A 26350-nucleotide genomic window follows, 5' to 3' on the forward strand; every position below is an offset into this window, starting at 1 on the left:
TCTTTTTTTTAGTCTGTTGCAGATTATTTTTTTTATTTTGACCATAAGAACCATAGACAAAATTGAGCATAAACTCCACAAAGAGTTAGAGTAGTGCATCTGTGCATAGCATAATATTTTTAGATGTAGAAATCAAAGGTGTCATCTGGATTGATTATTATAAAAATATTGTTGATCGTGTACATTTAAGGTAAAGTTCAAACTATTAATTCATATTTTTGTGGTCATTAGTTTGTAAGTTAATCACTTCAGTAATTTATGTATACTCGTTTGTAGGTTAGAGTAGTGCGATCTAATATGCAGAACAACCCCCAGGAGCTTTCATGGCAGGCGATTCAGGCTATCGTTGGGGTTAAACTTCCTTCAAATGTACTACGATTTGACGATATCGGATTTCACTTAGTCAATAATACTGTTTCGAGCGCCGAAGACTCTGATTCGGACGTAGAAATAGTCGAAAATGGTTGGGAGTCTGATAATAATGTGTCCTCCAGACCCGATAATTCTGACAACGAAAAAACTACGTCGCCAGATAGGGAACAAAGTGAATCACCAGTTTTACATCTCGTAGAACCAGATAACAATAATTCAGGTAAAGATTCACTAGATTACAGAGAATATATCGAAAAAACCGATTCCAAAGATATTTCGCCAAAGGAACGAATGACACAAATTCATATCGACGATGCGGATAGTTCCAACGGGAATGTTATGTCTATTGAAAACTACTTGGAGGTCACTTTATCAACTGACTCCGAGGCTAGTCATACTTGCAACCAATGTAACCAAATATTTTCCAATGAACATTTACTTGCCTCTCACAAATGCAGTGCTAAACCCACCGAAGAAAAGAAATACCCTTGTCATGTCTGCTCAGAAAAGTTTCCAAGCTATTGGGATCTTAGAAAACACTTGAGCAGTCATTTTCCTGGAATGTTGGAGTCCAAGTCAAGCTTTTGTCACCTGTGTCAAAAAGATTATACTAAGACAGGTTTTATGAACCACTTACGCAAACATACTGGTGAGAGACCATTTGTCTGTGAACTTTGCCACAAGGCATTCTCACAATCCAGTTCACTATCAATACATATGAAGTTTCATCTGAATGTGCGTAAACATGCTTGCACAGTGTGTGAAAAGAAATTTGTAACTAAAAGTGAACTATCACGTCACATGACAGTGCACACCAAGCAGAAGTCCTACTACTGTGGAGTGTGTGATAAAGCATTCACTCGGTCTGATAATATGAAGAAACATGAGAAGACACATGGGTAACCATGATCTACATGAGAACTGATTGAGAATAAGGAACTGTGGTCAATGTCATAATATATAACATGCAATTCAATTGCATTTTAATATCAAAATTATCAAGCTGTTGATATCATAGATGAAGTCTGTTGCCAAAAACTGTGGTATAATATTTTCAGCAAGCTATGATTTCTGATTCTCTTATTGCCAAAAACTTAGTTGTATGTTTGTTAAGAATAGAACTTTTACATTGTTTATACTAAATTTAATGCTATCATGATCTAGTTCATATTTTAGTCATTATGGTGTGTTTCTGTGTTTTATGTGAGTGTTGTCACACTCTTGTGTGCTGCTGTATTTGCTTTCAAGGATATTATTTATATGATTTTTCAATTGCATGTTTGGGATAATTAGTGTATTAGTGAAATGTCTTTGCAGGTGCTTTACAATAAGGTCACACATATCTCAACCAATGTTGCCTTTTAGATATGATAAAGTGATATTTTAATATGTGGATATTTATGTAGGTTGAATGTCCAAAGGTTCAGATAGCCTTATTGTAATGTTTACATTAGATAGAGGAAAGATGTCTACTATTCAATAAGAGGCCTTTCGAAAATATGTCACAAATATATATTTTTGTAAACCTATACTATGGGGTACTAAACTACCAGTTATGAAGTGAACTTTGCCAAATTTTAGATAAGTATTTCTAGTGATTTTACTACTGTACTGTGTTGTAACCAAAGCAATAACATTTTAATGTGCCTATTCTTTATAATGTTATAATTATGAGTATACCAAATAATTTAATTATTAGTGTTAATAGAAATAGTAAATTAAACCTAAGAGTAACTGAGCAGTTGCTTCTTTTTAAATGTGGATGAACTGTAGGATATCACAATTTTTCCTTCCTTAATGGTCTCCTAAATTTTACAATTAAGACACTGAACAACTATAGTGATAAGATAATGTTTATTAAACATAATTGTTTTGTTTAAACATCACAAATATTTAACAGTGCACATATTTATTTGTATCTGTTAAAGATCATTAGTAAAACTATTAATCTATGCAAAGGTGCTACCTTTGCTTAAAGACTTTTAGAACCAAAATAAGAAACAAAAATCCCAAAGATAATTAATGTATTGTCATATTTTGTAATTGGCTATAAAACCAAAGGCTTATAAAATGTAATGTATTGTGCCACTTTGATATCATTAACTGGTTGTAAAATAATGCCTTAGAATATTGTCTAGATTTATGAAATATAAAATAGACAATAATCATATTTTAATATATTTATTATATTTAATTTTTTAGATATTTAACTTTGCATGACTTGTTTGTAGATTTAAGAAAAGATATTGAGCCAAATGTAATAAAACGCAAAATCTACAAGACTGACGATAATATTCAGAGTAGTTATTAACTCATGCACAAAAACAATTATTTATTCATACTGTTTATGCAATTTTCTATTTATCAAAAATGCACCTTGTTAAAACTCATCATGACAATTAGATTAAGATCCGTTTGATTATAAAATTAAAATATTTTATGGAAATGTGTAATAATAATTGCGATTTTATTAAAGAGTTGTTTGTTGCAATAATATGTTTTATTTTTAAATAAAACGGCATTTTCCCTTTGTTCTAGGTCACACTAGCTATGTCAGCAAGGTTGCGTAATCTTAATCCCTATGAGTTACATAAATACTTAGTTAATGTATATTGTCTAAATACGAAAGGTTCTACCGGACACTTGAAACGGGATACGTCCAAAGATAGAACTGACCTCGATATTATAAGAGAGAACTACAAGTTCCTATGGGAGGAAGACGATGTTGCTGACACGTGGGAGAAGCAACTTGCTAAAAAATATTATGACAAACTCTTCAAAGAGTATTGTATTTGTGATCTAAGCAGGTACAAAGAAAACAAAGTAAGTTTTAACATTTTTTGCAACAATATCCTAAGAAGTACGTAAATTTATTATACTTATGTACATAAGTAGTTGCCTACAAAACGAAATATGGGAGTAACACCAACCAATATCGTTCTCCCGTGGGTATTATTTCGTAAAAACATCTACACGAACCCATTGGTAAGCGGTTGTACGCAGTAACAAATATTTTGAATTATATTAAGCTAACGGATGTAAAAGGTCACATTGAAATCGCCCGTTAAGGTTCTCCCCTAGTTTTAACAAGCCTGAGATTGGGGACGATCCCTTATGTAACTCAATTGCCTTTTTTTGCCCGCGAGACCTTCCTTTGTGTGTTATGCTGGGGAGTGCAACAAAGGCCGCGCTGCCTTTCTGTAGGCTAAATATAGCTCTATACATTCACCCGCATCGCTACACAGTAACGCACATCTGGCCATTCGTGCCGCAGCCGATCCCCATTTGTCCCACAAAATCAATGACAAAAAGGCAAGCGTGCCTTTAGTCTCACGCTACTAGCATGCATCTTTTTTTTAATATTTAAAACCTTTATCAATATGTAAGCCCGTCTTTGTTTGTACATCATAAATAAATGCTTCATTCTGTAGGGAACTCTGAACTCATTTATAATGCAAAGTGGGACTTGTACTTTGTACCATGCTTTGATGTTGATAGGTTTGTACATTATACTTGTCCTAATCATTTAGGTTTTGTAAAAAAAATAGTATTACGAATGTTTTTATACAACACTAGGTGGCACTTCGATGGCGCATTGAGAAGGAAGTCGTGCTTGGAAAGGGTCAATTCCTATGCGGTAATAAGGTGTGCAACAATGATCGAGATCTCAAGTCCTGGGAAGTCAATTTTGCGTACATCGAAGACAATGAGAAGAAAAATGCTCTAGTAAAACTTCGTGAGTCGAATAACTTGTTACTAATTTACGTAATGCGAGTATTCACACTTTCGTAACTTTTTTTATTACGGCGTTACAATACTATTAGATCTATAAGACAAAAGCTTGTTCCGTGTGGGAATCGAACCCACAACACCCGCGCGCTGCAGTAATTACGTTGTGACTACTTCGTCACTGTATCTGTCTCGTTTGAAAGTACCAAATTACTCAGGTACGGACAAGCTTTCTTTTGTGGGGCAAATAAGAATCCTTTAGTAGTAACCCACTAGGGGGAAAGGAAACGTTTGACATAAGTAGACAATTCGGTCTTAATATTAACTGCAGCGTAGGTCTATTCCGATGTGGTATTCTTTACTCATCTATTAGCACTTATTTTAATCGCCTGCCTAGGAAGATAGTAGTTACTTAAGGTTAAGACGGTAAATGGTTCACGTGGTTTGGGATAGCATATCTGATCTGTAAGCAATTGCAAACGCGTCGTGATCCGGACGTGTAGTAATTACGTCAATTGGGTCTCGTCACGCCACTACGGGGGAGGACTTTACCCGTGTCAGTGTAGGCTACAATCTACTTAGTTTATTGACAGTACCTTGCAATTACCTAGAACTTAATTTAATAAGAAATTTTGTATAAAAAGTGCAATTGATTTATGAATTGTGAATGTGCCCCTTCGCAAATTACATTAATATTAAATTGTTTGTCAGGTTTGTGCCCAGAATGTTCTGACAAGTTGAACTACAAATCAAAGAAACGCGAAATCAAAAGGTTGAAGAAAAGTCAAAAGAAAAAGAAAAAATCTAAGAAAGTTACGGACGAGGAGGACGATGAGGAAACTGCTACTGAACCGACTGAAAGTACAGTAGAGCCTTCCACTTCAGCTGAAATTGTACCTACAGAAAATATTGCAGAGGAATCACTATGGAAAAAGAGTAAGTATATAAACTATTTTTGTAAAACCGTTTCCTATTTTCTACTAACTGTTTACTAATTTAAGGCAAGCATTCTCTATCAATTTTTAGTTGCTTCGCTCTCATTCATGATCCATCCATTGATATCAATTCCTACAGAAAACAGTTAAATATACATATTTTTATAATAACACTTATAATTATTAACACTTGGGATAGCTATCTATCTTTAAACTTTGATAGAATATTGAAAACGGCGAAACTGTACCTACTAGGAATCATGTCGTCTGCCCGAGTTAAATCTATGTTAACAAATAATTAAAATAAGCTTATCTTTCAATACAAAGATATAAAGGTATACTGCGTATGTTACAGTACAAACATTGCTTGTATACCGATTGCAATTTATTGTAGACACTAATACCTATAATGTTATTTACAGGTGTACCAGAAACGGAAGAAAAATCTAGGGAGGAAGAATTTGAAGAATATTTGGAAGACTTATTGTTGTAAGAAATAAAATACACAGAATATTAATAAATCAATTTATTTCGATCTATAACATTTTTATTCTTTATTACGTAAGAATGGAATAACCTCTATTACAAAATCTCATTTAGGCAATAACTAACATTTTACAACCTGTAAATTGAGATGCTATTAGGATTGATTCAAAGATTAATAATTAAATGATTATAATGATATAATGTATGATCCGTGTTTGCAATAAACAAGATAAAGCTGAGCTCATCAATATCGCAGATTATTATGACATTAAACTGGATCGATTCCCCGCTGACGATAGTAATAACATTACAAAAATAAATAACGAAAATTTTAATAGTTTGTTTTTCAATAAAATATGAATAAATCGTAACTTATCATTTAAAATAAAAGCCAACGATAAAAATGTGTAACATCACATTTATTATAAAGAGATATAAAATCATAAACAATAAACATATATTCAACATAGTGGTAAATCTACCTATATAAAAATTCAAACTCACGTCTCCATCTACGCAGGTAACGAAAGCCTCTAACCGTTCGACGACTCGAAACACGAGAACGGGATACGATCACTTACAAATATCAATAAATTTACTGTCTAGTTTCAGTTTCGGGTGAAATATTCTCATTTCGCCGACGCTAATTCTTCGTACGAATAATTAAGTGTACAAGGACCGTATATCGTTACGGACCGTGTATAATTGAAACGATGTCGCGGAACACGTTTTTCATAATTTGTGAATACGACGGGATCGTATTCTTAGACGAGTTGGTTATCGGGGGATCGAGGGCTGGGACACGGGCGGCTACTTGGCGTGCTGCGACTTGGTGACGTCGTCGTCGTCGGAGCAGTCGTCGTCGTGCGTGTGCGTGAGCTGGCGCGGCGTCTCGGGCCGCACGTGCGGGACCGACGCGCTCGCCTGCAACAACACAACGAATTCTTCCTCAATACAATCCTGATAGCCGATATTAGGATACGGCGGCGAACAAGACTTTGTTTGTGGCCTCCTTATTCCATCACTGTCAGAGCCCGGTGGGACCGATAAGTGACAGCACTGGTAAGGGTTCGGCGCAGGACTGACAGATTTCCGTGCTTAGCGTCTTTAATAACACACATCAAAAAGAAAACCATATCGAAAACAGTGTATTGTGTTATTCTTATACAGACATTCAGACAATAATGAATAATAATGAAACTTTGTATGATTACTGGCTGATGTGTTTTCAGCTATAATTATTTTATTTAATTCGCACTATGCGTAATATAGTCCAGTCCTGCATGTAATTGAGAAAATAGTTGCTAAGAAAGTAGTATAAATCTTACTTTAATATCAGGGTTAGCGGGGCGATCAGTATCATCACGGGTGACTGTTTCATCAGACGTGTCTTCAATGCACACCACGCTGTAAGCACGTTGCGCCGTATGTCTTGATCTGGAATTGTAACATTATATTATTTTTTAATGCCATTAAACACCCTCGCCTTTACATTTTATTCAATGTAAAAATTTAAAAAAAAAATCCTTATTTGGTGCGTGTGTCATAACTTCATGTGCCATACTTTTCTAAATATATAATCTATTTCTTTTCTCACAGTGGCTTGCGGCTATATTCCGACACACAAAGTTATTTGGCGTGTATCTCTCACGCGTTTTAAAACCGATTGTTTGAGATCACCAAAACCAGAGTGACTCAAATGTAAATATGAATCATTTGTTGGTCAAAAACAAATTTTTATGACTTAATTTATTTATTTGTCACTCATAATATTTTCTTAAAATTATGAGGTACTCTCCGGGAACTAGGGCAAATGCCCACTGATGTACGGAGGAATATTTTAATATTATAATAATACTACTAACCTGTCAATGGTAGGTGTGTCGACTGTGAACCGTTGTTCATGAGCTACAGTAGACTCGTGGGGCATGAGCATAGCCGGGGCGCGGAACATGTAGCAGAACGGGTAGTACATGAGATTCAGGAATGATGCCGCGTACAGGTCCGCATACCTTACCACCTGGAAACATACAATAACAAATGTATTATAATAAAACTCTTATATGCTTCTAACGTCTAATACCCGGTTTCTGAGGTACATTTATCGGTAGTTTATCTATTCAATAGTGTTTAAGCTCAATACATATAACAGTTTGAATAAATAAACTATCGCTAAATGTGGCCCGAAAAAGGGCATACCTAAGTTAAGCAGTAAGGGTTTGCTTCCCACACCAATCAAAGTGTATTGGAATTTACTGTTCAGTATATACCTATATGAGCCTTTCTGTCAATATAATTAAATGTCAACAATCTTACTCAATTACAAAGAGATAATACTGAAAACAGGGTTTGACCAAAGGAAGGTTTCTGGCCGAAGTCGAAGCAAACAGGCGTACCTAATATTATATTCTAAACATTTAACGCCACTATTAGATAAAAGGATAGCTTGTGATTATATCTAATTCTACACTGACTTTTTTGTCACTAAGTAAATAATAGGCTATCCGACGCTTATCAGTAAGTGATGAAACAAGCCCTAACTTGACTATCTTGTTAGTATCTTATCTCACTCGAATATTTGTTCAAAGTAGTGTTGAGTCAAACAAACGACGCACTTTTATGTCTAGCCTTAGATTGTTTACAGCTGATGCAACTACGTTATTTTTATGCATCAACTAAGCAAAGTTGACAAAACTAATGCAAATATGTCTGTTGTTATTTTTATTAAGACAATAGTGCTTACTAAATATAATAAACGTGCAACGAGAAGGTTTAAAAGTTATGATTACTAAATACATATTTGAACTTTGGTTTGTATTTATTCATAGCCTGCTCTTTTATCATGACTAATAAGATAAATGTCTGAAAGAATGATGGTAGGTTTCTCCACTTCTGTCTCAATAAGTAAGCATTGGTAAACTTATCAAATACAATATTAATAGATTTTTATATGTTCGATGTCACTTTATCTCTTGGATAGATTATCCGACACTTATACAAGAGCTATAAAACTAGCTATAACATACTAATAACGCGGTACAACGTTAGTACGGACTGCGATTATAAAGCACAAGATAGATTTAATGAAATTGTGAACAATATCTTATCGAGCACAAATGATATAAAGAGTGTGAAAGTGACATTATAATCCTAGTGCACTTAACTACTCGCACGTGATGTGACACGATTATCGATAGCCAGATATCGGCCACATACATTCTTTGAACGACTATAAGTAAGTAAGGCTTACTTTCTTCCCACAATGACATTGGTTGAGTTGGTCGGTCGAGCGTACGTACATACATATGTACATAATGTTCTGTGGGACTGCATAGCAACGCTGACATGCGAGCGAGATAGTTTTTTAATTATTACCGGATCGACAAACGCGACCTATTCGGCGTAGGAGAAAATAAACCCTAACCGACAACTTAACCATAGATATAGACAAAATAGAGATCAACCAATCAGCCCAGCCTTTTTTCAACTATATTGGAGCCTTCTTCCGGTCTCACCGGATGCAGCTGAATACCAGTATTTCACATGGAGCGACTGCCTATCGGAAATTCACAACCTGGGCTATAACACAATACCCTTCGGGAAGACTAGTTATCAGACTTTCAAATTTCTGACTTCTGGTTAACGGCTGTCAAAAATCTACGAAACTGACAGCCGAACAAAGTAGAGATATTTTTTACAAAAACTCTTAATTTAATAGAGTTTTGTGCTGATGCATGTAACACAAGTATGTAGCACTTTCTCCTTAATTAATTCACGAACAGATTGTAAGCTAATTAGACAGAAGCATGTCATTGTAATGCTCCTTATTTATATTAATGAGTGCCCACAAGAATTCTATTTACATTTTAAAGTGTGTCGCAGACTTGTTTACACTAACATTTCTTTGAAATGTCAATGGTACATCATAAAATGAGTTTGGTATTAAAAGCGACTACTATGGCGGTTGCCCTTTACGGAATAAAATAAAATCCAATTATTTTAACAATGAACTGTTTAAATTGTTATTGACCGTAAAAGCTTTTAATTTCATTACGTAAATACCTACACACTTATACATTTTTTTTAACGAGGACGGAAATCTTCTCTAATATACCCAGCACCCACTTAGGTATACCTGGCCGTTCATTACAATATCATACATCGCCCTACTAAATGTTAAGAGTAAAGTGCAGGAATCTCATTATCTTACCCAATTTTCACCACCCTTCTATAAACAGTATGATTAGGGGTCGGAGGATACCATGGCCAAAATCAGTCGGAAAAATCATCATTATCATCATCATCATGAACAGTGTAATTCTAGGTATAATGTAACAAACCTGTGAGGAGAAGAAAGTCTGTCTAGATCCAGAGCGGAACAGTGATCCGAGCATGCCGTAAGCGAGGTCCATCTTATGCGTCACGTCGCGGATCGACATACGCAGCTTCGAGATGTCCGGCTTCTCCTTTGTGCTGGAGTCTAAATCTCTGTAAACGAACAATAAATGAATTATAATATGAAAACACGTCCGTGTTTTTGTCTAGCTAATATCATATTAGACTAGCCTTTCTCCCAACTATGTTGGAGTCGGCTTCCAGTTTCACCGGATGAAGCTGGATATCAGTATTAACATGGTGCGACTGCTTATCGGCCTTCGGTTGTCAGACATTCTAGCTTTTCACTACTGTTAACGACTAAAGATCTTTGAAAATGACAGCCGGGACCCACAATTTAACGTGCATTCCGAAATACGGATCATTGTTTAAATAAAGACTCCATAAATGCACTTAAACACGTGTCTATAAATAGTTTGCAGACCATGAAATGCCTACTTTTAAATAGCTTTATCGATTTTCGGTTGTCTATAAGACTGCTTTTCCACTGCACTGGATGGGTGCAAGGTAACGAGAGTACTTTATTAACCTACACTATGCAGTTAAAGTTAATAGCATAATATTCCCCATTAGGTACTATCCCATTGACGGGCACGGGTCTCCTCCTATAGCGAAACAGGGATAAGTCCGACCACCTAACAGAAAGACATGCACGATTTATCTACATTTATAATGAAAGTTCTCTGTATTTCCAAAATGAAGTAGCATTATCAAAAAGGGCCACCATCAGCGGGTCACTGACAAAGTCGTAAAACTGTAGGTGAGGTGTCTCAATTTATCTACGCTGACCAACTCAGTTTTTTTTATACTTACTCTCTTATTCATAAACACAATTTAAACCTATTTTAGTTAAAAGCTAGCATAATATGTTTTCTTTTTTTAATTTCGCTAAGGAGTGAAAGAAACAAAACACTTTATAAGCCTTTCACAACTTAATATATTTTTATGAATAAGAGGGTTAGAATATTAGTAAACAATTCAACACAAAACTAAGTAAATTCATATATGAAATAAAACTTACTTGTACATATCACCGAGTGCTACATCCAAGTTCTGCAGTTGAGCGAAGAGTTGGCACTTATCAGTCCATACGTGCAACTCCTGCACTAACTCTGGTACTATGAGGAACGTGCGCCACCCGCCGATTTTCTTCGACTTGAGGATATCTCCGAAGATGTGGTCACCCACGTATAACACATCTTTACCCTTGGCACCGATCATTTGAGTGAATACGTCGCATGAACCTAGAAAAATAGAGATTGTTTAGCCAATTTTTATCAATGTCCTAAGCAGTTTAAGTGTGCCCAAGCTTAGAATAAATCAAACTGTAATCCTAAAAAAGGTTGGTGACAGAAACTAAAACATCTGGTTAATTGAGAACGTTTTCGTCTCGTGCTACTAAATTGTCTATTTATTTAGGCCAATTTAGTCAAAGGATATACATACGTCTCTACATGATTTACAAAACATTCATATAAGCAATACGCGGATATTATTAATATCTTGGACATCATATAACACTGTCATAAATGTGAATATTATTACAGGGATTATCCAAATCCAAATGCATGTGAAAGAAGATTATCAGCATGATGTTCTTATTAAAATTAATCTTCATAAGATGCAGAAGCTTGCATTATGACATTACCAGTTATAATCACTGCATTGTCAACTGGAGGAAAATATGCAAATGAAGTGAACATCATTCATTCAAACTATGTTATATCCGCATGCAATATCGTCTCTGCACGTGATATCAAGGAAGGAAGTATAAATGCCTGTGTAAATCTTTTTCATCATAATGTCCAATTAAGTAGTAATAGCCGAGTGGTTTATGCCGGCACCTCCCACGCAAGTGGTCGCAGATTCTAATCCTCGGCAACACACCACTTCGAAGTTGTGTGTATCTATACTAATATTATAAAGCTGACGAGTTTGTTTGTTTGATTGTTTGTTTGTTTGTATGAACGCGCTGATCTCAGAAACTGCTGGTCCGATTTGAAAAATTCAATTTCAGTGTTAGATAGTCCATTTATCGAGGAAGGCTATAGGCTATATATCATTACGCTACGACCAATAGGAGCAGAGTAGCAATAAAAAATGTTACAAAAACGGGGAAAATTTTGACCCATTCTATCTTATGTGACACAAGCGCAGTTGCGCGGGTCAGCTAGTTAGAAATAATTATCACTTGCTCTCACGGTGAAGGAAAACATCTTGAGGAAACCTTGCATGCCTAAAATTTGTTTAATACATTTATTGAGGGCATGCAAAGTCCCCAACCCGCACTTAGCCAGCGTGGTGGACTCAAGGCCTCCCCCTCGTTTGGGAGGAGACCCTAGTCCTGCAGTGGGACAGTAAAGGGTTAAAAAAGTATAGTAGTAAATTAAAGACTTTGATTGAGTAAATAAGGTTTCTAAATAAAAAACGGTTTTAATTACCCTTCATAAACAGCGTCAAGATACAATAAAGGTGTGTAGCGACATACTTCGCTAAACCTGTGAGTACACATCTTACAGCGAAGGTACACTTCCACGGCCAATTGGAATAACAAACTACAAGATTATATTTTAACGACCAAGCAACCAATAATCTATTATGAAACTGCAAAGCCGTATGATTTAACGTGTTGACTTGAATAGGTAATAAAAATAGGAATTACAAGGAAATACCTTAACCATTCGCAATGGGATTTTCATATAAACAATAATACAGATACCATTTATAGTAGGTATTAATTGAGTACTAGCTTTTACCCGCCACCTGAATGCGTCATTTTCCCGGCGTAAAAAGTATCCTTGTCCTTTCTCGGTAATCAAAATATCTCCATACCAAATTCCATGCAAATTGGTTCAGCAGTTGAGGCGTGATTGAGTAACAGACAGACAGAGTTACTTTCGCATTTATAATATTAGTATGGATGTAGGTACGTATCGAATTTAACTGAAATATTCCACAAGTGCGCGATAAGGAGCGTGCGATGATAAATATTGTTTATCGCTACGCGCGTAGCACCACGCTCAACACAATGTTCTAATTAAGAGTTAATCTGAAGGGTGTTTCACGGTGACGACAACTGAACGTGACTAGCACAATGCTTGATGTGAATCTCTGATTGGCAATCTTAAAATAACGTCACTAACTTGTGAGATAAACAAGAAAATACTAATTAGGTACTACCTTATCAGCTGTATTGTTTTCTCGGAGACATTTCATATTCAAGAAACCTGAAAGATATTCGCTACAAGATTTTGACGTGCAATTTCTATAAAGTGTAACATTAAAGAATTTACTACGAAGTATTGTGTTATAGTATGGCAAGTTCAGGTTAACGTTCAGGAGAGAATATCTAATTAATTACTTCAGATAAGCATTATACTAATTAAAGTAGTAGAAGGGATTTGTAGCAATCAGACTATCATAAATCTGAAAGATTGCGAAGTATTGCATCAATTGGATAACTTTGAAAAATACATAGATAATATTTTTTTAGTTCTGCTGATAATATTTCTTAAAAATAATAATAAATATAATCAGTTCTTTGACCGTAAACGTGCCTGCTATAAAATCGTGACCATTCTTTATCAAATAACTCCGACACGTGATTTCGTAATCGAAGGAAAATTTCGGTTATTTACGAGCAACTGTTAACACAAAAATAACCTTAACATTGCAACAGTGACCGAGAATAACAACAACATAACTGACTCGCCAACTTCTTACATGGCTTTACGCACGAACGATAATAAATGAATGTTTGCTACCTACTAGAGTCGCCCGCTATTTAAACTATAAAAAAAATATAATTTGTAAATATTAACTGCTTGGAAACAATACTGTTCAGGTGCAAAATCAAGGTGGCTCCAAGATTTTTGATATAAAGATTTAAAAAGTACCTAAACAGGCAAGTATAAAAGGTTACTCAACATCGGACCACGATAACCCTAGCAAGTAATTACAAACTCGTTCGCAACACGCAAAGTCAGACGTCAATAAATAGCTGTAAGGTGGCGTGTTCAACGTGTGGTCTCGAACTCTCGATTTTCAGCTAATAATAAACCACTCTATCACATCCCGGAATCGTAAGCGAGTTAGGAATAAATTACTTCAGGTGTATGGCCAGCAACATCTGTTTACTGACGTCTCATTACGACTGCTTATAGGTAAGACTGTCAACGGATAGGTCTTAAATAAACTCTTCGTAATTTATGGCACAAGACACAAATGTTTACTTGTAACCGCATTATCACACGAATCTACTAGAAATTGACTTGGGCTTACTGATTAAAATCAACACAATAATGGCATTTACAGTTTAGTCTTTATCAACTACTCGATTTCCGTGAACTAAGCATTTAAATATGACTCACACCATCGAAAGATGTAAAATTGTGATAAGAATAAGTACCTCCTGAATAGACGAGTCCTTCGTGTAGAGGTCCCACGTGGTTTCCCATTTTAAGTGCTCCAGTACGTGTGTCCACTTGACGTAGTGTTGTTCCCTCACCGAAGAACAGAGGTTTCTTAGCGTCCACTACGATCCAGTCGAAATAAGTCTTCCAGTTTCTTTGGGGCTGCGCCTATAAACATCAACATTCAATTCTGAAGGCCCTTTAAGTAACATTCAGATATTTTACGGTGATAAAAGTACGTACTTTTAACTTCAATAACCTTTACCTACATCATATAAACGTTTAATTCCAATAATTTTATTAAAAGGTGAATAAAATAAGTTTATAGGACAAATAAGGTAAATTCTCCGCTCAGCTTTTCACATGACGTAACACATCAAGATTTCAATCAATGGAAAGTCGAGTTAAGGGTACATTGTTTTAAAAGTAGTGAAAGCTTTAACACGAGTAATAAATTATAGGAGTATGTTGAAAGTGATGAACTGCTTGGCGCCTATAGTGACAGCTGGCTGCATCAACAATAACATTGTGTGGTCACTGGGCCAATTTATCATTTTCATAAGCTTTTATCATCGTCCAAAGACTACAGTGACATGATCTTCGTTTGATTAATGTTTGTTAAATTGTTGTAGTTGTTTTGTTTCAAGATAAATGGTTTGTCTGTGATTAACTGCACCTCCAAGCCTAATTTATACTAACTGGCAGCATAGATATTTTTAACTAAACTATTGAATAAGAGACGCAAATAGTTTTATTAACATAACTTCATTTTTTTTCAAGACTTCTAATTCACATAATATATTGAAGCTGCAACTTAGTTTCTTACCTTTCCATCTGCATTTTCCTTAGGTATATCGAACAGGTAGTTCATAATTTTATCTGTGAAATTGTAGTCACTGTTCGTTAGAATGAACACCTTGGCGCCACTCTCTCTTATCCTCGTCAAGAATGTTGGTAACCTTTCATCCTTATTCAGATACAAGTCCATATTTTCCGTAGTCTTGCTCTTTAGGTCACCGTGAATGTGCACGTAGTCGACCGCATTTCTCACGTCTTGGAAGATTGATTTAAACGACATCGCAAGATCACCGGCTCTTACCCCAGTTTTTTCCCTGCGAGAAACAATTATAATAATTTATGAAACATACGAAAATACAAATGGAAATGCAAGGTTTTGTTTGTTGTTTTTAAAAATGAAGTTGCTCCGGTCTGTCCATATACGTTTATAGGTCAACGACTAGAGATCTCATTGTATGGACTCATAACAATGTTCTCACGTCTGTTGCTTCATTCAATTACAAAAGGAGAGCTATTACTGAGTTAACATTACACTTTAGATTAGGTATAATAAAATCAATAGAAGAGATTCCATGCAGTAGATTCAAAAATATCTTAAGGAGATCACCGGAGATGCTATCGCACCTGTTAGCTGTCGCATTAACGCGCCATTTGTTCATTAATTTCAACAATTTGTACCTTGCACGCTTAGATAATCACGTTGACAACATCAATTAGATATAATGTGAACGGCAATTTCTTACCTTTGGTACTGAGGTGAATTAGTAAAGAAGTCTATCAAACATGCTATCAGGTACGTCTCTGGCAAGTTGAACAATGTGTTCAACACATACACCCTTGACTCGTCTAAAGTCAAGAATTTGTTGGGATACAGTTCGTATACTTGTGAACTGAAACAAAAGTTTTAAACTTTACACCGTGTCATTTTACACCATTATAAGTAAATATGATTCATGATGTGGAATATATTTTTATAAAGTTGTTATTGAACATAAAAATGATATTTTACGATACATCCAAGATCCGCTCGCATCACACGGTGGCACGCTAACATGATACCGAAAATACATTCCAGATAATTATAAATAAACGTGAACTTTAGAGTAACACATGGAAAAACTGACGGAATAAAACTAAAAAAAATACCAATAGAACAGTATAATATTTGTATTACATCACTCGACATCAAAGGCACAAGTTAGTTAGTTAACAAGTTTAGTAGCACCTATGAATTTGCACAGTGCTAAGAGAAATCAATTGCTTCCGTGTTGTACAATGATACAAAAAGGTGGAAAATAAATGAATAGGTATTAATTAAGAAAAACATCTACTTACTGTTTGAGGAATTCGAATCCATGAACGCATACCAAAATATTACCGTAAGCGTCCACTTTCAATAAGTTTCCATATAATGTGTCGAACCATAATCCTCTGAAAAAGAAATATAATTAAGACGGGAGATTCTTCTATTATTATCATTGTAACTTATAACATTTCCTCATTTTTGCGTTAATACTAATCAAGCATAATAAACGCAAAAAGCGAAACGGGTATCTAGAAATAGCTTAAAACCTGAATGCTTGTGCAAACAGGTTGAAAAAGTAAACAATAAAAGCAAAAATATGATTTGTTTTTGTTATGTATTATGTAATATCATAAATGTTACTTACCTAACTGGGAATGAAGGATCATATTCAAATTCTAATATTTCCTTAGGGTAACCCTTGTGTACTAATCTCTCTTTCGTTAAATTGAATCCTAGCGTTTCATATTGTGGCGATTTATATTCTAAAAGAAATTCATACTTTAGTCAGAAAAACATGCTAAAAAGATCATTTGCGAGAGATTTTGGGCTATGCCTATTATTACTATACTTACCAGCCAATGTGTAGTCCATATCAAATCCATAAAACTTAACATTCTCTAAATGTAGCGATCTGTTTACAAAAATTCTGAAACAAACAAAAAGGTCAAGATTACTTTCACGAGTTCAATCGTTAATATTAATACCAAGATAAAATCTTTGAGGTCATATTTCGTAATCATTATCAATGAACGGATTTTTGCAACACACGTCTGGTATCACAGCATATAAAAAACATTGAACAACTAGAAATATGTAAGAAAAACTCAAACAATAACCGATTATGTACTAAGCACACATTGTTATCACAGTTAATTTTGTTTTAGTTACAGTCGCTCCTTTGAAATGAATCAGCAGTCTGGTACTCAGCATAAGTCAGTACGCATATCTGCTATTACGAATAAATATTTTAATCATACAATACTTAGAAACAATAAGTAGTCCGCAAGCTGCTATCGGAAGACGGAAATTTTAGAGCCTCGTGAATGATACGCCTAATGTTTATTTCAATTGAATTAAAAAGAAAACAACTTTACAGCGCTCTGTCACGCTTTATGCAATAGGTTTTTTACCTATACTAGAGATTAAATGAATCTGTAAAAACAGATTCTATCTAGATGTTTGAGAGATTAAAACCACTGAAGTGCCTAACGTCTATCTGCTGAATCTTATTTAGGTAATTTAGTGCTGAAAGAACACCACTCTAAATATTTATTCCTAAGATTGCTTATTAATCAATAGTAATAGAAGATAATTAGCACCAAGGCTAATGAATAATTGCAGTAGAACTAAAACATTGTTCGCAGCAATTTCCACGTCGGAAATTTCGTCTGCATTGTAATCAATGTTGCTTTTTCTAATCAGCAATTTAGGACTAAGTCAGCTAACACAAACACGCAACGTTCACATCCGTTTCGCAGTAACAAGAAATCAAAGTACCTACGAGATAAGCATTACATCAGAACAACGACGGAGACTGAGATAACACGAATGCCTTCATGTCAGCTTTATTCAAATTGACAATGAATGACATGAAACAAATAGATAACCATATCAATATTGCGCATATATCAATAGAAAGTCGAGATCGCTCCAAGGATTATACACATTTAAGATTACGCTGTCATGTCAGATTTTATAATCGTCTTTATCGTTGTTGCTATTGACGAATTTAACGTTGTATTTAGATCGACATTTTAGAGTTAATAATCTACTTCTTGTGAGGTCTTATTAAATTTCAGAGACTATCCTTCAGCGTCTTTCTTATCTCTAAGGTGTTGCAACCCAAGCAATGTTAGAAACTTCTTCTTCTGTCTCCTTACTGAAATCCGCATTATACTCGTAAAGTAAGGAGCTGTTTTTAATCTGTAACTGGCATTAAATGAAAATACTACAAACAAATAACAGCCTCTGTAAATACTTGTAAATATATTGGCCTTGTTACAAGTTTCGTTTCTTGCGATTCATTTCATTTTATTTTTATCTGGCAGGAGATTCCAAACTTCAGCAGAGTTAACTAAATCATACATTTGTCGTCATTACAAGTATGCGAATTTGTATTTCTGGATTCGGTACATGTCGCACAAGGTGAAAAACTTTACGCATTCCGAGGATAATCTTAAACGAAATGTTGCTGTTGGCTCCAGTCTGATGTCCATTTGAATCATTATAATTGTCATAATACATACATGTATTAGATTTGCGACACACGCCTACAGATAGTGCTGAATAACACGCGCCTTACTTGTGCCGGAATTCTAGTACTATGCCAAGACCGCATTGAATATTGAATCTTTCTAGAATAAAAAATCTAACAACTACTAAATAACTACTGTTCGTACCGATCACGAATGAAATATTTAACTGCTAAGGAGCTCAAAATTGTAACAAGTTCATCTTGTCTCAGTCAACAATTAAAGTTGCCAAAACAACAACTACGGCACGTGCACCTACAAGGCTACGAAGAGGTGAGTAGGTAAGTACTGTAGAATTTGAGACGGTGACCGTCAAAATATATGAAAACGCTAATATAACTCTACCTTTTCTCCTGGATTCGAATTTAAGAGTCGTGTTATGAAGACCATCCTATTTAAATCATGGTTTCACGACTAGTCACTCTCTTAAAAATTGCCATTTAGGTTATTTTTTAATGTTAATTATATGATTAATCTCCATCCATTTTGACAAGTCCTCTATCAATTTTCAGTGTTGCAGACATTCGCGAGTATCTCTACTATTTTATACAGAAACTACCTATTTATTTTTATTTGGCAGTTATGTATGGGTTAGTTCCTGTCAGTTCCTGCGTGCCTCGTATTTTTTCTAGTCTCTGGTGCATAGCACATAAAATGTAAGTAGTTCAATACATAACTAAGAAAATAAGTCAGTTTATTATTGAGAGTTGTTGTGGTATCCATGAATCTTGCGTCTTTGCCAGGTCAGAGTGTGTTTCGGTTGTAAAGTTTAATTCAAGTCCAAAGTTAAGGTTAATATTTACTGTAGTTCTATGTAAAGAAATGGCGTTGTTGAAACAGTTTACGATATCCACTCCTTGATTATACATTTATTTAATCAGACCACAAAGAATAATGTACGTTACTACAAAAACATCTGCGATTTTACACAAAGAAATGTATTTTACGAAGAAAATTGAAGATGAAAACACGAAACAAACGTTCCTGCGTAAACACCACTTGAATGGGTTCAAATGCAGCAATTTATAAACGTGTTGTATTTTGAATGTATTTTTATTTTTAGTCATCGCCCACGCACTCGATCTAATAGCTAAATTTAAAAACTCGACTATTTTGTTCACGAGTTAATATTTATGTTGCAATAAATAACATTTAAACTTTACAATAGTGTTAGTTTCAAGGTCGATAACTCACTCGTTTGGTGCTGCCGTATATCTGTCCCCTTTGCCATAGGAGGAACCGTTGGCCGCGGGCTTATCCACGTATAACGTTTCCGCTGTGCCGTTTCCCATGGCACGTTCTATCCTCATGATCAACCACTTACAGAAAGTCAATCAATTATTTCAATCACACCACCAAAATGAGTAAACACAAGTCCATGTAAACGATATAAGTGCACTTTTAACACTGGTTATTTCGAGTCCACTATAAACAAAACATTTACGTTGATATCATTACTCGCGACTCATACGACTCTCATGATTCACTGCAATCGTTTCAGTGAAACGCAAGAAGCATTTGAGTGAATATCCTTGACAGTAACAAGGTTATAAAGACCGGTCCAGCTACACAGCGTTAGATTTAAAATGACGTGAAGGAGTCACTTCCACACGACTATTGTCTGTTAGATATATCAACTACACTACTTTTAATCTTTCTAAGACCCGATGACGCGGTAGACTAATATTTGTCATATTTTATGTGTCATCATTTTCGGTTTCAATGCGACTACTTTCGCTTGAATCATTTACCCAGGGAATTAAAAATTTTAGAAAAAAATCCTATCCTAAGTTTTAAGTTGATATGACTTAGTTGGAATATAAATAGTTTTATGGTGAGAACATGGAATAAGGTTGAGCAACACAGCCATGATATGGAAGATTGGAAACCTACTCTTGCAATATAGGTAGGTACTAGAAAGTTTAAATATATCGAGTCTTATTTCATTTTCATGCAGTAACAATAACTACATGCCCTGGAACGAGATCGTTTAAATTTTTTATCTGTTACACTTGTACAAGTTTACGAACAGACAATACATAGCATCCAGTGAATTTTGGGGTTTATCTATTGAGTTATACGTCTGAGATGGGATGCACTCCAGGGCGCATGGGGGAGCGGCTGCCAGGAAACGCAAATCGATATGTACTTAGGTAGGCACCAATTTCACGAATCTGACAAATCAGCTAGCCACCACGTTATGTGTAGGAAATGATATCATAAAATAATATATACTTACTAGGCTATTAATAATTTTAAGAATATTAAGGAATAAGAAGGTACATATTATTAAGAATTTTACTCTTTCCTACCAAGTATTAAATTTAAAAAAACGTAAACAAAGAAATTACTACACAACACCCACATAAATGCAAATAAACTTTCACACATATGGCACGCAGCACGAGTGTTGTTGTTGTTGTGACTCACAAAGAAAATAGAAACAACGAAACATAGTAACAATGGTTCTAATATTAACAAACGATTGTTGTTAATTCACCGAGCATGTTTACATTAATGAGAATAGAGAAAATTTCACTGAAATGCAGTTCATTCACGCTGGTGTAAAAATGTTATTAGAAAATGTAGGACATTCAAACAAGTTTAACTGGAAATCATCGCTTGCACAACAAATAATACAGACTATGAATGGGTGTTATGCGCAGTATACAGTGACTCGACACCTACGCGGTAAAATAATAACCTTGTTACTGACAGAATTCGCGCAACCAATAATATAAAGGATAAGTACTTTTATATAAAAAAAATACAATCGAAATAAAACACTACATACAATAATCACCGCTGCAAATATCTACACTGGTAATCTTCAACTTGACATTGAACAAATCTTGGTGACAACACAATGGAACCACTAGGTGAACATAGCGTAACAAACCCGCGGCGATAACAGAATTCTATCAATTAGTGTTTATACGTGCGATACAGATCGACGAGGGCGTCGCGTATACTGACGTTGTATCGGAGTCGACGCTCCTCTATACGTATAGGCCCCACAACATTCACTTCCCCGCGGCCGCACCGAACAGCTGATTCGTTAACACCGTCACACTCATGAAGTCATCACTATGCACTGTCATCTAACTGTCATGAATAAGCATTTAAAACAAAATGGATTTCTATTATAAACCTTTGCGTGTTCATTAATTTTATCAGAAATCATTTCAAATCTAGCTAATGTTTTCAGCTGATTTTACGAACACCAATAACTGTTTTTTAACTAGAGGGCCTGCATTTTTTCTAAACGAAGGCTTCCACAAATACCTTAGATTCCCATAATATCTGTATACCGTCTATCCTATCAATGTATACCGTCCCTTATTAAAATTTACTCAGTAAACAACATTAAGGTTCGTAAACAGGAGTTAACTCTAACATCATAGTAATAAATTTGTTAGCTACGTACTCAATTCATTTTAATGAGCAATTTCGTTATCGCTCACAATAAGGCCAGTACTTCATACCCACCAGTTTACTAGTTTAGATACGCGTTTGTAGCAAAACGCAAATAACTGTCTCGTAAACACTGTTTCAAAGTATGAATAAGTCTTAGATTAGTGCAACGTGTTTTTATTCGTCAATACAAAAGGTTTTTGATTCGATCAATTGTTTTATTCTCACAATTGTTCTTAAAGGCTTACATACTTGATTCGCTTCGTTTGCGCTAAGTGCAAGTTGTATTTATTTTTATACTGGCACTTGTGGATTGCAAATACTAGAATTAGCCAGGTGGGATTCTAATTAAGTTACGAATTTTTGATATAAGTCTGTAACGCCAAACACTTCCGTAGAACAATAGGTCTGATTAGTCCTCAGAACTACATAATCACAAACCAGGTACAATAACCAATACCGCTTTTTCTTTGCAAAACTCTTTATTATTCGAAGTCAGTTCGACACCAACTCTGCTTACACGGAATAGACATAAAAATATCTGGAGATATTTTGGCTGTGAAAGTAATAAGTCTAAATATTGAGATACTCCCCCAATCCTTTTACCGAGTAACTTCTTTGAAATCGATCTCTTTGAGACAAACTTGTGATCATATTTGTGTTTTCGTCAGGAATCACATTTAATATCTTTCTTTCAACGCGGGTGCCAAGTCAAGCCTGCTGAGAGCTATCGTTTTTTTTATGTAACCAATGAATATAATCGATTAATTAAATAACGAGATTATATTTTGGAGAAGACAGGACCAGAACCAGACATTTTACGAGGGGTGGCGGGTACACATATTGTAAAACGTATAAGTATTCTACGATGGAAGCACTGCCAACTGTGTAATTCTTACATAAATGTTGATAAGATATTAAAGATATACAAATACTTTATCACACTACATAGAATTCTTACCTATCATGCGTTACTACGCACTGTACCAAATCTCAATTCTTTGCGATATTAACTAGATACTCTGCAGTCAGTTAATCTGAGTAAACACACAAAACAAATTGTACATGGGTCGCACAAAGGCTATTACACAGTCTTCAGCTATTATTATACGAAAAACAAATATGTACATACGAAATGCAAATGGATAAGAATGGGTAGGTTCGTTCAAAGTTAATAATATTCTAGAATTTTCAAAAGTTAACCACAAATACGAATATAGCACATAAACTTCATCATACCACGGAAAGTGCTAATTCTAGCAAACAATTATTATAGGTAGTTGTTATTTACATCGGTGACCTGATGGAGGAAAAATTCCTAGCGTGCCATTTTATATGCATCTGACAAGAGGTAGCACTTATAAAATCAGTTGTCAATATCAAGATAGCGGCTAGACAATGAAGTACAATCGGTAAGAGATTTAAAGTGATATAACTAATCTTGTTTCATAAGGATTCGTGAAAGGTTGCGATCAAGGTGATTTGTTAACAAGGTAATGTTAAATAGCGTTTAACGTAGTCACATAAACCAATAATTTCAACCTTTATAAGGACTTTTACTACTTACTTTTAAAGGACTACCAACTACCCTAGTATTAATAGTAGGGAAGTTGTTAGACCACTACTTTTGCTGCCACCATACATTTTTTAGTGAATTCGTATTAAATAAATACACGGGAAGCCTCATAGATATACATCTGTACTCTGATTTCCGTGGGTGGCTTACATGGATCATAAAAGACGTAAAGGAAGGCAGCATTATAAGCAAACTGTGCGTCAGTGTGTAATCGGATTTATACAAACCTGTGCTGGAGTTCTCTTTTATCGAGCCAGGTCGCGCTTGGTACTGCAGTCATTGGGATAACTGATTCTGCGAAACTATCCAAGTCAATTTCAGATTTCCTCAAAGGCCTAGCAACACCGACTTCTGATTTGTCCGGTATTTCTACGGCTTCATCGCCGGCAAGGAAAGATATTACTGGTCGTTTTGTCTTAGATGATGAATTCGCGCGTGCGCGTATATCTTGAGGCCTTAAAGCCGGTGATAGTGGATAGGCACTTTCAAACGCGTCAGGCATTTTTTTTATTTATTTTAAACTATGTAACAAAAATGTGTGTCTCGTTTCAATATTAAAATATAACTGGCGTCGTCCTACGAACAAAGCTCTCAAAACAAGTAAAATGATAAAGATAACCTCGTAAGATGATAACTCTTGACCGGGTCAGTAAATGATGTAAATATTAAGTTTGCATAGAACTATAAGTTTTGAATCCATACGAGTACGTGTGCGTATTTTATTAATTTACGATCATATAAAATTGGGTATATGTCACCAAAGATTAGAAAGGTTATTTTTTAACGGCAATATTATCTAATTTTAAATACGTTTATTTAAAATGTGGTAGATTAAAATAATTATTGAGAAGTAAATCCAAACGCTTTGCTTTTAATGACAATAGGTAATACGTTTTATCAGACATCAGTCACGCCGTCACGCTCTGCGTCTCTACTATTCATCTGTGGTACAGCCGTACAATATTATTATATCGCGCGCGTCATTAACTAATGTTTTTATAGGTATTTATGGTTCATGTTTTGTATATGTTGCGTAAAAAATATATGTCCCAAGCTCTATGAATATCGCAAATTGTTGTTATATATTGCATCAACATATCAGTGTCCATGCCCAATCCACCTTAGGTTTGTATGGAAGTAAATCCAAAAACTCCCAGGTTCAAAAGGAGAATACATATTAAGGTCCAATACATGGGTCGGTGCAAAAAAATATAAAAGAAATCTTTTGTAAAAAATCAATATGCAAGTTGTGTTAGAATAATAATTTCTGCTGTAACTGGCACTAATATAGTGCCATTCCCAACATAGTAGAAGATGTAAATTATATGTTACAATAGCTACATATTGGAATATTACAAGAAAAAACTACTAAAAGTCCTATCTTAGACTAACTAAATCTTGCAAAACTTGGTACTTCATGAATAATTTCATATTATTTTATTGAATTTAATTTAATTGGTATATAGTCAATGTTATAGTTCCTCTGTAACATTGTGTCGCTAAAATAAAAATAAATTGCTAAAATATGTTCAAACCTAGTTAATCAGATAAAATAATAAAGTCTTACCTGTGTTCAGCTCTCCTGTAGTACTTTTTGGATACAACTGAATTTTCATGATTAACTTTACATTCCATTTTAACACAGCCTTGAATTGGGGAAGTCATTTTTTTTATTGGTTGATGTTTAAAGTAATTTAAACTTATGCTAAAAAATCTTTGGTTTCCCGGATTTCTGATGAGAATACTTGATAACCAGCTCATGCAAATGCAGTTCCTTTTATTTCGCCTTTACCTTAAACAATAAATACCAAGTCAAGTCACATTACTTATTTACCACATTTTATAATTAGAAGCAATAGTCACAGTAGCATTTGGAATAGAAATTCTATGTAATAACTTACTATCTTAATAATTTTACAAATAATTAAAAAATAATATAATTATACACTGCAGAGGTCTTCGCCAAGCAGTGGGACGACAAAGTATAAGCTAATGATAATAATAAAATAATATTAGTATAAACATTATTTTTAAGATTTCTTTACTCGAGAAAAACAGTTAACATTGCGATATGTAGTGTTTCGAATGATGACCTCTAGATGAAAATATACCTGCATTATTAGATAATCGATTTGCGGCTATAATATTTATGAAGCTGTTTGCCTCGGTTAACATAAAATAAAATAATGCGAACTATTATGGATCAATGGTTTATTTAAGAAAAATGGTTAAAGTGCCAAACACTAATTTTAGCTTTATTATACGTTCTGAGGTGGTATTGTGACTCATAATTTATTATTAGGTTTAAAATAAACTTACCCCTAATATTAGTATAGCTATTTGGTAATAATGCCGCACGAATTGTATTTACTTAAAAAATGAAAATTTGAAAATAATGCACATCTGTGACACTGATCTCATAATTTGAGATTTGAGCATTGGAGAGACGTAAAATGTCAATGCGTAAAAATAAAATAGTCAAGTCAAAAACATAGTTGTGTTATCGAGAACGATAATCGATTCGAAAATAAACTTTCTTTACTTTTATTTTAATCCAAATTTCATTGTTTTAAATAGGTAGTTTAAATCTAACATTTTAGCGTGAAAATATGATGTTAGTGTTATGCTTATTATTTTTAAACCAGCTGAAGATTCGTGGGCACTCATTTTCTTAC

The 26350-nt window shown here is 34.7% G+C and overlaps 2 protein-coding genes across 6 annotated transcripts; one reads left to right on the forward strand and one right to left on the reverse strand.

The window, feature by feature from the left end:
• The first annotated feature begins 73 nt into the window (after nucleotides 1–73).
• On the forward strand, nucleotides 74–5578 carry LOC142975878 (protein FRA10AC1 homolog). 2 transcript variants are annotated; one of them, XM_076119000.1, is made up of 5 exons: nucleotides 84–190; nucleotides 2911–3195; nucleotides 3949–4108; nucleotides 4813–5037; nucleotides 5459–5578. In XM_076119000.1, the coding sequence occupies exons 2-5, from the start codon at nucleotides 2923–2925 to the stop codon at nucleotides 5527–5529; spliced, it is 729 nt and encodes a 242-aa protein (XP_075975115.1). In that variant the 5' UTR covers nucleotides 84–190; nucleotides 2911–2922; the 3' UTR covers nucleotides 5530–5578. The 2 variants fall into 2 exon arrangements, with proteins under 2 accessions (XP_075975114.1, XP_075975115.1); XM_076118999.1 differs by lacking the exons at nucleotides 2911–3195; nucleotides 3949–4108; nucleotides 4813–5037; nucleotides 5459–5578 and adding an exon at nucleotides 277–2866 and having other exon boundaries at nucleotides 74–190.
• On the reverse strand, nucleotides 5548–26146 carry Nt5b (5' nucleotidase B). Of its 4 annotated transcripts, none has more exons than XM_076118993.1 (13): nucleotides 25995–26146; nucleotides 25243–25467; nucleotides 17006–17079; nucleotides 16798–16915; nucleotides 16463–16558; nucleotides 15871–16017; nucleotides 15156–15441; nucleotides 14326–14497; nucleotides 10939–11161; nucleotides 9863–10010; nucleotides 7388–7542; nucleotides 6851–6959; nucleotides 5548–6446 (listed from the first exon to the last, which is right to left on the reverse strand). In XM_076118993.1, exons 2-13 carry the CDS (start codon nucleotides 25434–25436, stop codon nucleotides 6333–6335), a joined length of 1836 nt encoding a protein of 611 aa, XP_075975108.1. In that variant the 5' UTR covers nucleotides 25437–25467; nucleotides 25995–26146; the 3' UTR covers nucleotides 5548–6332. The 4 variants fall into 4 exon arrangements, with proteins under 4 accessions (XP_075975108.1, XP_075975109.1, XP_075975110.1 ...); XM_076118994.1 differs by lacking the exons at nucleotides 25243–25467; nucleotides 25995–26146 and adding exons at nucleotides 19880–20110; nucleotides 21480–21655; XM_076118995.1 differs by lacking the exons at nucleotides 25243–25467; nucleotides 25995–26146 and adding exons at nucleotides 19880–20171; nucleotides 21480–21655.
• Nucleotides 26147–26350: the final 204 nt, after the last annotated feature.

This window comes from Anticarsia gemmatalis, chromosome 10, assembly GCF_050436995.1.
Source record: "Anticarsia gemmatalis isolate Benzon Research Colony breed Stoneville strain chromosome 10, ilAntGemm2 primary, whole genome shotgun sequence".
Classification (NCBI taxonomy): domain Eukaryota; kingdom Metazoa; phylum Arthropoda; class Insecta; order Lepidoptera; family Erebidae; genus Anticarsia; species Anticarsia gemmatalis.

Coding starts and splice junctions, on each gene's coding strand:
- Nt5b (XM_076118992.1), bottom strand. CDS start 24,177: ATGCCTGACGCGTTTGAAAGTGCCTATCCACTATCACCGGCTTTAAGG. Junction 16,916..17,005: donor TATGGACTACACATTGGCTG/GTAAGTATAGTA, acceptor AATTTCTTTTAG/AATATAAATCGCCACAATAT. Junction 11,162..14,325: donor AGGACTCGTCTATTCAGGAG/GTACTTATTCTT, acceptor CTATTTTTCTAG/GTTCATGCGACGTATTCACT.
- LOC142975878 (XM_076118999.1), top strand. CDS start 298: ATGCAGAACAACCCCCAGGAGCTTTCATGGCAGGCGATTCAGGCTATC.